Raw genomic sequence first — 13,837 nt, 5'->3', positions numbered from 1 at the left:
GAATGTGCATTAAGAGCTGTTGTGCTGTTGCCTCAGCTTAGTTCCCTAGTGCATTATAGGCAGAGAGGCAATATCCAGCATCAATCACCATATATCATTCAATAGAATGTAATAGAGTGTAATCTTGTGAGTCAAAACTGTATGGGGATGTCATTTGTCTCAGCACAACTAGTCCCCGTAAGTCTCTTTGGTAGGCAATCGACGTCAGTAGGCTGAATCTAGCAGAATGTCCTTACGTCGAGCCCTAAATCAGACGCCATGACACCTCCGCATGACCCCCTGCACAGTCTCTAACACCATCCATGGCCGCACCGGCAGCTGCTATGCACTGTCAACTATCAGCTGTTACTATTTGAAAAATGCAGAGCCTGCTTACCACTGAGCTCTATGCTATCTGGACCACCGCTATTCCAGCTTGCCCGCACTGCAGCAAACTATAATGCTACAGCACACTATAATATCCTGCCCGTACCATAGCAATTTTCCTCCTTGCCTTTGCTAAGCTGCTACAAATGCTACACTGCTATACCGCTTGCTTCTATCAGCCCCCACCGCTCACTTGTTTGCTTACCACTTGCCGCTCGCCTATTCACCAACTCACTGCTCGCTCAGTGACCCATCTTTACTTCATCTTTCAGACGCTAGAATCTCACTTCAGACGTCCCATCTTACTGCCCTAATCACCGGCCGTTCCTCTGTTTCCTCCGCTTTCCGCTGTCCGTTCCCCACGCTCTCCACGCCTCACTCCCTGCGCCTCACAGCCTGCCGTCTAGACACTCCCCCTCACGTCCTCATCATCCACCACGTCCGTCTCTTATGACTGGTGCAATATCCTACCTAAGGGGAGATGGCCGGGTGGGTGGAGGGATCGTGGAATGAGTGCTGAGTGCCTTCCCCCCCCCCCCCCCAGGTGGCCTCGTCCCTTCCCCTCGCTCACCGGACTACTATCCCCAGAGTGCTTGTTCTAAATGACATTCTTATGGTGGACGAGTGCTGTTCACGCTACTACTGAGTTCCAGGTTAATATCAAGTCACAGAGCTTAGCTCACACAACACCCACAATGGGAGACCCAAGTTAAAATTTCCCCACTAATGCCGACCCTCTGTATTTTATGCAAGGTGTTATGTTTGATGTTTATTCATACTGGGCGCTCTTTGCAAATAAATCCGCCCATCACTAAATAATTTTCTTATAGCTATTATAGTGGGATGCGAAAGTTTAGGCAACCTTGTTAATCGTTATGATTTTCCTATATGTCGTTGGTTGTTAGGATAAAAAATGTCAGTTAAATATATCATATAGGAGACACAGTGATATTTGAGAAGTGAAATAAAGTTTATTGGATTTAAAGAAAGTGTGCAATCATTGTTTAACTAAAATTAGGCAGGTGCATAAATTTGTCATGTTATTGATTCCAAAACCTTTAGAACTAGTTATTGGAACTCAAATTGGCTTGGTAAGCTCCGTGACCCCTAACCTACATACTCGAGTGAATCCAATTATGAGAAATATTTTTTAGGGGGTCAATTGTAAGTTTTCACTTTATCTTTATCTTTTTAATTTTCTCTGAAGAGTAGCAACATGGAGGGCTCAAAACTCTCAAATGACCTTAAGACACATTGTTCACCATCATGGTTTAGGGGAAGGATACAGAAAGCTGTCTCAGAGATTTCAACTGTCTGTTTCCACAGTTAGGAACAAATTGAGGAATTGGAAGACCACAGGCTCAGTTCAAGTTAACCTGCCTGGCGTTCTATTAAGATCGCCAGGCAGGCTGCGGGAGGGTTTTTTTTGAATAAAAAAAAAACTATTTCATGCAGCCAACTGAAAGTTGGCTGCATGAAAGCCCACTAGAGGGCGCTCCGGAGGCGTTCTTCCGATCGCCTCCGGCGCCCAGAATAAACAAGGAAGGCCGCAATGAGCGGCCTTCCTTGTTTTGCTTATATCGTCGCCATAGCGACGAGCGGAGTGACGTCATCGACGTCAGCCGACGTCCTGACGTCAGCCGCCTCCGATCCAGCCCTTAGCGCTGGCCGGAACTTTTTGTTCCGGCTACGCTGGGCTCAGGCGGCTGGGGGGACCCTCTTTCGCCGCTGCTCGCGGCGGATCGCCGCAGAGCGGCGGCGATCAGGCAGCACACGCGGCTGGCAAAGTGCCGGCTGCGTGTGCTGCACTTTATTTGAGCCAAATCGGCCCAGCAGGGCCTGAGCGGCAGGCTCCGGCGGTACTGGACGAGCTGAGCTCGTCCAGACCGCCCAGCAGGTTAAGGCTCGAAGTCGCAGACCAAGAAGAATCTTGGATAGACAGAAGCGACGACTGGTGAGAACAGTCGGTCAACCCACAGACCAGCACCAAAGACCTACAGCTTCATCTTGCTGCATATGGAGTCACTGTGCATCGTTCAACCATTCGGCACACTCTACACAAGGAGATGCTGTATGCGAGAGTGATGCAGAGGAAGCCTTTTCTCCACCCACAGCACAAACCGAGCCACTTGAGGTATGCTCAAGCACATTTGGACAAGCCAGCTTAATTTTGGAATAAGGTGCTATGGACTAATGAAACTAAAATTGAGTTATTTGGGCTTAACAAGGGGTGTTATGCATGGAGGAAAAAGAAAAACACCTGCTACCTACAGTAAAATATGGTGGTGGTGCCATCATTCTGTGGGGCTATGTGGCCAGTGCAGGGACTGGGAATCTTGTCAAAGTTGAGAGACTCATCGATTCCACTCAGTATCAGCAGATTCTGGAGACCAATGTCCAGGAATCAGTGACAAAGCTGAAGCTGGGCCGGGGCTGGATCTTTCAACAAGAAGACTCAAAACACTGCTCAAAATCCACTGAGGCATTCATGCAGAGGAACAAGTACAACGTTCTGGAATGGCCATCTCAGTCCCCAGACCTGAATATAATTGAAAATTTGTGGTGTGAGTTAACCATCTTAGCGGTATGGACGAGCTCAGCTCGTCCATCACCGCCGATGGCTGCCGCTCAGGCCCTGCTGGGTCGATTTTGTTCAAATAAAGAGCAGCACACGCAGCCGGCACTTTGCCAGCCGCGTGTGCTGCCCGATCGCCGCCGCTCTGCGGCGATTCGCCGCGAGCAGCGGCGAAAGAGGGTCCCCCCAGCCGCCTGAGCCCAGCGTAGCCGGAACAAAAAGTTCCGGCCAGCGCTAAGGGCTGGATCGGAGGCGGCTGACGTCAGGACGTCGGCTGACGTCCATGACGTCACTCCGCTCGTCGCTATGGCGACGATCTAAATAAAACAAGGAAGGCCGCTCATTGCGGCCTTCCTTGTTTATTCTGGGCGCCGGAGGCGATCGGAAGAACGCCTCCGGAGCGCCCTCTAGTGGGCTTTCATGCAGCCAACTTTCAGTTGGCTGCATGAAATAGTTTTTTTTTTAATTTAAAAAAAACCCTCCCGCAGCCGCCCTGGCGATCTTAATAGAACGCCAGGGTGGTTAAAGAGAGCTGTCCATACTCTAAAGCCATCAAACCTGAATGAACTAGAGCTGTTTTGTAAAGAGGAGTGGTCCAAAATACCTTCATCCAGAATCCAGACTCTCATTGGAACATACAGGAAGCGTTTAGAGGCTGTAATATCTGCAAAAGGAGGATCTATTTTTTTTTTTTTTTTATGCACCTGCCTAATTTTGTTTTAAACAATTATTGCACACTTACTGTAAATCCAATAAACTTAATTTCACTTCTCAAATATCACTGTGTGTGTCTCTTATATGATGTATTTAACTGACATTTTTTTTATCGTAACCAGCAATTTATACAGGAACATCTTGACAATTAACAAGGTTGCCCAAACTTTCGCATCCCACTGTACACCTGAATTGCTAAGGGTAATTTATGAGAATGAAGGCATTCAGATTTCTGAGCCTGTACTTTGGGCACAGAAAGGGTCTGAAAGTACAATCATGTAGGTCATTTCCAGTTCATCCCTCACTGAAAGACATTATTTCAGGTTAATGGAAGGAACCAGAACATAGGACGGTCATCCCATATATTCTTTTAAACAATGGTTTCCTTTCACAGAAGACATAGTGCGTTGGGTTAAATGCCCCAAGACTGATGCTGCTACTTATCATTATTATGGATATATATATATATATATATATATATATATATATATATATATATATATATATATATATATATATATATATATATATATATATATATATATATATATATATATATATATATATATATATATATATATATATATATATATATATCTCTTCTGTGGTGCTGTACAACAGCATACAGGGTATAACAATACAAAGTAAACAATACAATAGTTGATAACGGTGGACTACAATCGGACGGAAAATCAACCAAAAAAATGCACCGTGTACCCAGCATTACAGTCTAATTTTTTTTTTAAGGTATAGGGCAGTAGGTGAAGGGAAGTTGTATGTGAGATAGAAAAAAAATGGTGGTCGGTGGCCGAAGTGTCCTAGGTAAGAGAGAGTATGCTTGCCTGAAGAGGTTTTCAATATTCCAAAGATGCGGATCTTTAATTTGAACACACAGTTGTATTGAAAGGTCCCAAGGAAAACAATTTTTTTAATTTTTTCGCATTGCAAAGTTAGTAACACTACAAGTTGTTTGTTCTGCCTGTGGAGGAGCCCTGCGAAGGGTTCTATTCTCATATATATACTTGCCTAAAGGATTATAAGGAACACCATACTAATACTGTGTTTGCCCCCCTCCCCCCCCCCCCCCCCCTCTCACCTTCAGAACTGCCTTAATTTTACGTAGCATTGATTCAACAAGGTGCTGAATGCATTCTTTAGAAATGTTGGTCCATATTGATAGGATAGCATCTTGCAGTTGATGGAGATTTGTGGGATGCACATCCAGGGCACGAAGCTCCCGTTCCATCACATGCCAAAGATGCCCTATTGGTTTGAGATCTGGCGACTGTGGGGCCCATTTTAGTACAGTGAACTCATTGTCCTGTTCAAGAAACAAATTTGAAATGATTTGAGCTTTGTGACATGGTGCATTATCCTGCTGGAAGTAGCCATCAGAGGATGGGTACATGGTGGTCCTGAAGGTATGGACATGGTCAGAAACAATGCTCAGGTAGCCCGTGGCATTTAAACTATGCCCAATTGGCACTAAGGGGCCTAAAGAGTGCCAAGAAAACATTACACCACCAGCCTGCACAGCGATAACAAGGCATGATGGATCCATGTTCTCATTCTGTTTATGACAAATTCTGACTCTATAGAGACTCATCAGACCAGGCCCAACCAGTATCAGCATTATCTGTCCTTGATAGACAATTGACAAAAGAACTATTGATTATGAGCTTTATGAAAGTGATCAGATTAGGGAGACCCCAAATTAATACTTCCCCCCCCCGCTTTTTTGCCTCAGCAGGGCGAGCAGTCATTCGGCTCAACCCGTGCCAAAAATAAAACAAACAAAAATCTGTGCCAATATGCCATGTATGCAGGGGAGGGGCTATTTAAACATTTTTGGCTTGGGTTTCCATAGAGTGAGGAGCGTTGAATCTCTCGAGGGTGTGCTGAAAAATCGGCTCAGGAGATTTGGGCGCAGCTGGCGCCACCATAGGCCATAATAGGAATTACGGTTATAGCTGCTCTCTGAGTGATTTGGGCGCCATCAAATGATGGAGCGCAAATTACTACAAAAACATGTAATTAGTCTGCCAGCAATAGCTGGAAGCCGATTTACATCTTTCCCCCACTATCCATGGTGGCCTGGAGGGGGAATGGTAATTCATGCCGCCGAGATGTGTGCAGGAGCAGGGTAAGCCATTTAACGGCTTTACCCTGCGCCCAAATCTCCCGACGGCTGTATAATAGGTATGCCAGCCTGAAGGACTAGAATACAGTTAATGGTAACAGAGTAATGAGGTTGGTTTTGTTTTTTGTATTTATTTATTTTTTTTATGCAGTATATGTGAAATGTGTGTGTCTTTAACTGGTTGCACTCTAAACTACACAAAACGGATAAACAGATTTGAAAACCTCCTAAAGGTGGTGGAAATTGAGGACAATAGTTCTCAAAGCACTGCAGTATTTTGTTGGGGACAATGAAGAATCTGACATTCTGGTTCCCTGACAGGTTTACTTTGTATGTGGTTATTAATGGAAGATGTTTCTTCTTCAAAGACCTGTTTCTATGTAAAAGTTTAAAACCTTTTTTTTTTCCCCTTCTGTTACCTCTTATCAGGTCTAAGCTTTCACCCTAAACGGCCCTGGGTCCTTACCAGCCTCCACAATGGCATTATTCAGCTTTGGGACTACCGCATGTGCACCCTGATTGACAAGTTTGACGAACATGATGGTAAGTCATTCCTATAGCTACCTCGGTAGAAGTGAGTCTACTGTCATGGCATGAAAACCTGATCTAGTGTGCACCACTGTCATTTTTGACACGTGGCTGCCTCTGAAAATGTCTGTAACGGTCGAGCATAAAACAAAAAATCAATTCTTTATTTTTATCTGGTAAATAAGTAATAAGGATGCTAACCAGGCAATCCAAAAGTTAAAATCACTTACTTTTCTTGTTGACAAATGATCATTACCCAGTTTACCTGACTCTTATTTGGTGTACACAAAATTTGCTACACAAAAAGGAAGTTGCAGGGCATGCTGGGTTGTCCTTTTTTGCTTCTGTACTTCCCCTCAGACGTAATTAATGCAGCCTGATTGGCTGAAGCCTCTTCTTTTCCCTTTTTTTTTTTTTTTTTTTTTTCCCCCTCCCACACCCTGTTCCTCTCTAATTGGCTAATATTTCTCATACTGAGACAATGCACTTTCTAAAGTCAAGGGCAGGCAAATCAAGCAGAGGAGACTAAGGGAGGAAATGACATCAGAATTTGCTTCAAAATAACCACACTTAAAGTGGAACTGTCCTTAAAGAGACACTTAAGCCAGGTTACTCACCTGGGGCTTCTACCAGCCCTCTGCAGCAGCCCTGTGCCCTCGCAATCACTCACTAATCCTCTGGTCCCCCGCTGCTAGCTAGTTTCGTTTTTGCCAACAGGCCCGTCAGCACTGGCCACGCGTAGCTTTTTCCGCATTCCCGACTGTAATTAGCGCTATTGCGGGTCGCAACGCGTACAAAAATACGCGTTGCCGCATTACGCACGCATAGATATGCGGCAATGCATATTTTTGTACGCGTTGCGGCCCGCAATAGCGCTAATTACAGTCGGGAATGCGGAAAAAGCTACGCGTGGCCAGTCCTGACGGGCCTGTCGGCAAAAACGAAACTAGCTGGCAGCGGGGGACCAGAGGATTAGTGAGTGACTGCGAGGGCACAGGGCTGCAGCAGGGGACTGGTAGAAGCCCCAGGTGAGTAAAACTCCTTTTTTTTTTTTTTTTTTTTTTTTTTTTTTTCTGGCTTAAGGTTCACTTTAAAATTTGACACTGTAAAAATATTTGATGTGTTGCTTAATACTGCTTTAATAAAAATGTATGTTTGCTGTAATATACCTGTCAGGTGTCCTCATTTCTGTTACTGCTTTCTAGTGCAGTGTGTGCAGCCATATGTTGGTTGGCAAGTTTACAGTGCCATCCAGTTGATTTCTACTTCCTCCAGCCCCTCCTTCCTCAAGCAGCTCCTTTCTCCAATCACATGCAAATTAGCTTGTGATAGTGTACAGTTACAGTGATATCTGGCTGTGCCTGTGTATGTAATGTCTGCTGTGTTTTCTAGCCTGTCATTTTTCTGCTCTATATTATTGTCTATCCTCTGTCAGCTTTATACTCTGCTTTTGTGTGTGCTCTGCTGCCAATGTGATTTTTACACTGTAATCTGCCCTTGGCAGTGCTAGGTTTCATTGTCCATTGAGATCTGTTACCTGTCCATACACCACAGGCCAATTCCCGACCAGATTTCAGTACAAAATCTCTTAGGAAAACACGTTCAATCATGTCGGCAGATTTGACCAGCAAAGACGTTCAACCGTGTCGGCAGATTTGACCAGAATGGCAGCCAGTCCCGTGTGCTGTTCTGTGTCACCAACCCCCCCAGCAGAGCAGGAGCCAGTGTGGATGTCCTCCAACACATACCCCCCACCCACCGCGCCACTCTCCGCAGCGGGAGCAGATTCACTCACCTCTGTACACAAACATACACACATGGTCTGTATACACACACACGCACGCACGCGCGCGCGCGCTCTATATCACATACATACATACACACATAAATATACACACTGCATCCACACATAAACACAGCACCTCTCTCTCCTATAGCAGCAGTCGGCAGCATTTCCTGTCATCCACGTCTCTCGTTTTCTCTCCAGCGTCTTCAGTCTCCCGGAGGAAGGGGGGAGGAGACTGACATTCCTCTCCACACTGAGTGTATCCGTGTAATCAGCTCGGGGGAAGCAGAGAGCTCACACAGGAGGGAGGGGAGAACAGGCTGTAAACAGCCCAAAACAAAGTCTCCCAGTGTACTGTGCGAGCCTGCAGGAGTGTAACCACTTCAGTGCCGCAGCAACGTACGTCATAGGGAGGAGGGGCTTATTCATGTATGTTATAGAGTTTATTTAAATATTTGTTGCCATATATACTAATGTTTTTGCCTACAGTTTTAACCACTTGAGGACCGTGGGCTTTACCCCCCTTAAGGACCGGCCACTTTTTTTCCATTCAGACCACTGCAGCTTTCACGGTTTATTGCTCGCTCATACAACCTACCACCTAAATGAATTTTGGCTCCTTTTCTTGTCGCTAATAAAGCTTTCTGTTGGTGCTATTTGATTGCTCCTGCGATATATTTTTTTTTTTTTTTTTTTACTTTTTATTATATTCATCAAAAAAGACATGAATTTTGGCAAAAAAAAAAAATGTTTTTTTTTTTTTAACTTTCTGTGCTGACATTTTTCAAATAAAGTAAAATTTCTGTATACATGCAGCGTGAAAAATGTGGACAAACATGTTTTTGATTAAAAAAAACCATTCAGTGTATATTTATTGGTTTGGGTAAAAGTTATAGCGTTTACAAACTATGGTGCAAAAAGTGAATTTTCCCATTTTCCAGCATCTATGACTTTTCTGACCACCTGACATGTTTCATGAGGGGCTAGAATTCCAGGATAGTATAAATACCCCCCAAATGACCCCATTTTGGAAAGAAGACATCCCAAAGTATTGACTGAGAGGCATAGTGAGTTCATAGAAGATATTAATTTTTGTCACAAGTAAGCGGAAAATGACACTTTGTGACAAAAAAAAAAAAAAAAAAGTTTCCATTTCTTCTAACTTGCGACAAAAAACAAATGAAATCTGCCACGGACTCACCATGCCCCTCTCTGAATACCTTGAAGTGTCTACTTTCCAAAATGGGGTCATTTGTGGGGTGTGTTTACTGTCCTTGCATTTTGCGGGGTGCTAATTTGCAAGCACCCCTGTAAAGCCTAAAGGTGCTCATTGGACTTTGGACCCCTTAGCGCAGTTAGGCTGCAAAAAAGTGCCACACATGTGGTATTGCTGTACTCAGGAGAAGTAGTATAATGTGTTTTGGGGTGTATTTTTACACATACCGATGCTGGGTGAGAGAAATATCTCTGTAAATGACAATTTTTTTTATTTTTTTTTTACACACAATTGTCCATTTACAGAGATCTTTCTCCCACTCAGCATGGGTATGTGTAAAAATACACCCCAAAACACATTGTACTACTTCTCCCGAGTACGGTGATACCACATGTGTGGCACTTTTTTGCACCCTAACTGCGCTAAGAGGCCCAACGTCCAATGAGTACCTTTAGGATTTCACAGGTCATTTTGAGAAATTTCGTTTCAAGACTACTCCTCACGGTTTAGGGCCCCTAAAATGCCAGGACAGTATAGGAACCCCACAAATGACCCCATTTTAGAAAGAAGATACCCCAAGGTATTCCGTTAGTAGTACGGTGAGTTCATAGAAGATTTTATTTTTTGTCACAAGTTAGCGGAAAATGACACTGTGAAAAAAACCAATAAAAATCAATTTCCGCTAACTTGTGACAAAAAATAAAATCTTCTATGAACTCACCGTACTACTAACAGAATACCTTGGTGTGTCTTCTTTCTAAAATGGAGTCATTTGTGGGGTTCCTATACTGTCCTGGCATTTTGGGGCCCTAAACCGTGATGAGTAGTCTTGAAACGAAATTTCTCAAAATGACCTGTGAAATCCTAAAAAAAAAAAAAAAAAAATCAAGATTGTCATTTACAGAGGTATTTCTCCCACCCAGCATGGGTATGTGTAAAAATACACCCCAAAACACATTATACTAAATCTCCCGAGTACGGCGATACCACATGATTGGCACTTTTTTTTGCAGCCTATTTGCACTAAGGGACCCAAAGTCCAATGAGTACCTTTAGGATTTCACGGGTCATTTTTGTTTCAAGACTACTCCTCACGGTTTAGGGCCCCTAAAATGCCAGGGCAGTATAGGAACCCCACTAATGACCCCATATTAGAAAGAAGACACCCCAAGGTATTCCGTTAGGAGTATGGTGAGTTCATAGAAGTTTTTATTTTTTTGTCACAAGTTAGCGGAAATTGATTTTAATTTGTTTTTTTTTTTTTTTTCACAAAGTGTCATTTTTCACTAACTTGTGACAAAAAATAAAATCTTCTATGAACTCACCATACTCCTAACAGAATACGTTTGGGTGTCTTCTTTCTAGAATGGGGTCATTTGTGGGGTTCCTATACTGCCCTGGCATTTTAGGGGCCCTAAACCGTGAGGAGTAGTCTTGAAACCAAATGTCGCAAAATGACCTGTGAAATCCTAAAGGTACTCATTGGACTTTGGGCCCCTTAGCGTACTTAGGGTGTAAAAAAGTGCCACATATGTGGTACCGCCGTACTCAGGAGAAGTAGTATAATGTGTTTTGGGGTGTATTTTTACACATACCCATGCTGGGTGGGAGAAATATCTCTGTAAATGACAATTTTTTTTTATTTTTTTTTACACACAATTGTCCATTTACAGAGATCTTTCTCCCACTCAGCATGGGTATGTGTAAAAATACACCCCAAAACACATTATACTACTTCTCCTGAGTACGGCGATACCACGTGTGACACTTTTTTGCAGCCTAGGTGCGCTAAGGGGCCCAACGTCCTAATCACAGGTCATTTTGAGGCATTTGTTTTCTAGACTACTCCTCACGGTTTAGGGCCCCTAAAATGCCAGGGCAGTATAGGAACCCCACAAGTGACCCCATTTTAGAAAGAAGACACCCCAAGGTATTCCGTTCGGTGTATGGCGAGTTCATAGAAGATTTTATTTTTTGTCACAAGTTAGTGAAAAATGACATTTTGTGAAAAAAAAAAAAAACATCAATTTCCGCTAACTTTTGACAAAAAAATAAAATCTTTTATGAACTAGTCATACACCTAACAGAATACATTGGGGTGTCTTTTTTCTAAAATGGGGTCAGTTTGTGGGGTTCCTATACCGCCCTGGCATTTTACGGGCCCAAAACCGTGAGTAGTCTGGAAACCAAATGTCTCAAAATGACTGTTCAGGGGTATAAGCATCTGCAAATTTTAATGACAGGTGGTCTATGAGGGGGCGAATTTTGTGGAACCGGTCATATGCAGGGTGGCCTATTAGATGACAGGTTGTATTGGGCCTGATCTGATGGATAGGAGTGCTAGGGGGGTGACAGGAGGTGATGGATGGGTGTCTCAGGGGGTGGTTAGAGGGGAAAATAGATGCAATCAATGCACTGGGGAGGTGATCGGAAGGGGGTCTGAGGGGGATCTGAGGGTTTGGCCGAGTGATCAGTAGCCCACACGGGGCAAATTAGGGCCTGATCTGATGGGTAGGTGTGCTAGGGGGTGACAGGAGGTGATTGATGGGTGTCTCAAGGTGTGATTAGAGGGGGGAATAGATGCAAGCAATGCACTGGCGAGGTGATCAGGGCTGGGGTATGAGGGCATTCTGAGGGTGTGGGCGGGTGATTGAGTGCCCTAGGGGCAGATAATGGTCTAATCTGATAGGTAGCAGTGACAGGGGGTGATTGATGGGTAATTAGTGGGTGTTTAGGGTAGAGAACAGATATAAACACTGCACTTGGGAGGTGATCTGACGTCGGATCTGCGGGCGATCTATTGGTGTGGGTGATCAGATTGCCCGCAAGGGGCAGGTTAGGGGCTGATTGGTGGGTGGCAGTGACAGGGGGTGATTGACAGGTGATCAGTGGGTTATTACAGGTAAGAGAAGATGTAACTAATGCACTGGCGAATTGATGGGGGGGGGGGGGGGATCTGAGGGCAATCTGAGCGTGTAGGCGGTTGATTGGGTGCCCGCAAGGGGCAGATTAGGGTCTGATCTGATGGGTAACAGTGACAGGTGGTGATAGGGGGTAATTGATGGGTAATTAGTGGGTGTTTAGAGGAGAGACTAGATGTAAACACTGCGCTTGGGTGGTGATCTGATGTCGGATCCGAGGGCGATCTATTGGTGTGGGTGGGTGATCAGATTGCCCGCAAGGGGCAGGTTAGGGGCTGATTGATGGGTGGCAGTGACAGGGGGTGATTGATGGGTGATTGACAGGTGGTCAGGGGGGATAGATGCATACAGTACACAGGGGGGGGGGGGGGTCTGGGGAGAATCTGAGGGGTGGGGGGGTGATCAGGAGGGGGCAGGGGGGGGGTAAAAAAAAAATAGCGTTGACAGATAGTGACAGGGAGTGATTGATGGGTGATTAGGGGGGTGATTGGGTGCAAACAGGGGTCTGGGGGGTGGGCAGGGGGGGTCTGAGGGGTGCTGTGGACGATCTGGGGCAGGGGGGGAGAAATCAGTGTGCTTGGGTGCGACATAGGGTGGCTGCAGCCTGCCCTGGTGGTCCCTCGGACATTTGGACCACCAGGGCAGGAGGCAGCCTGTATAATACACTTTGTAAACATTACAAAGTGTATTATACACTTTGTATGCGGCGATCGCGGGGTTAACATCCCGCCGGCGCTTCCGTATGGCCGGCGGGATGTTGCGGCGGGTCAGCGGTGACAGGCGCCGGCGGAGGATCGCGCCACAGATGACGCGATCGCTCCGCCCATGCCCTTACAAGGACCGCCGCCTCTGTGGGTGAGCTGGTCCTTGCGGGCTCCACTTCCCGGCCGCCCCTGTGCGTTAGGCGGTCGGGAAGTGGTTAAGCAAGGTTTGCAATGGTTTAATTTGATATTTAGAGGTCAGGTCCACTTTAAAATGGGAAATGCTAAGGATTTATTTATTTTTTTTTATCCCTGTAGAAAATTAACTAAAATCAAAACGTGGAAAGCGCAGTACATATGTTATGTAAATAGAGCAAGTATTTATCTACTTATATATGTGTTGTTGTTTTTTCTGAGATATTTAAAAAGTTCAGACCCTTAGGTAACAATTTTTTTTTTTCTTGTTGGTTTTTTTTAATTCTAATTCTTTTTATTTTTCCATTCAAAATTTTATTTGGTGTTTGGAAATAAACCGTTCATTTGTAATGTTGTAATCTGTGTAAATTGACTTGAAAAATGTATGTAGATGTAGTTTTACTATTTGGCCACAGGATGGCCACCTTGAGTTTTTTTTTTTTTTTTTTTTTTTTTTTTTTTTTGTGGTTCCCGGAAGCACAAGGCAGACAGGAAATGTTTTTTTTTCTTTTTAGAAAAACTACGGCCTCTGATAAGAGAAATTGTTAGTCTGAAGCCTAAAAAAAAACCCTATTTTTACTGCGCAGTCCAGTTCAACATTAACACCATAGCTGATATGCCGCATCCCTGCGGCGCAACGAGGTATTTATACTCCCGAAATCCCCAGGGCAAAATCCTCCGTTCACTTCCTGGAG

At 44.6% G+C, this 13,837-nt stretch overlaps 1 protein-coding gene across 1 annotated transcript in view; it reads left to right on the top strand.

Moving 5' to 3' along the window:
- The window catches only part of COPA (COPI coat complex subunit alpha), a 329,230-nt gene that overhangs the window by 29,025 nt on the left and 286,368 nt on the right, over positions 1–13,837 (top strand). Inside the window, exon 2 of the mRNA XM_068253599.1 lies at positions 6,225–6,338. Within this exon, the coding sequence (XP_068109700.1) occupies positions 6,225–6,338 (114 nt within the window). The remainder of the gene's footprint in view (positions 1–6,224; positions 6,339–13,837) is intronic.

This window comes from Hyperolius riggenbachi, chromosome 9, assembly GCF_040937935.1.
Source record: "Hyperolius riggenbachi isolate aHypRig1 chromosome 9, aHypRig1.pri, whole genome shotgun sequence".
Lineage (NCBI taxonomy): Eukaryota > Metazoa > Chordata > Amphibia > Anura > Hyperoliidae > Hyperolius > Hyperolius riggenbachi.
This window is presented reverse-complemented; position numbering and strand designations above follow the sequence as displayed.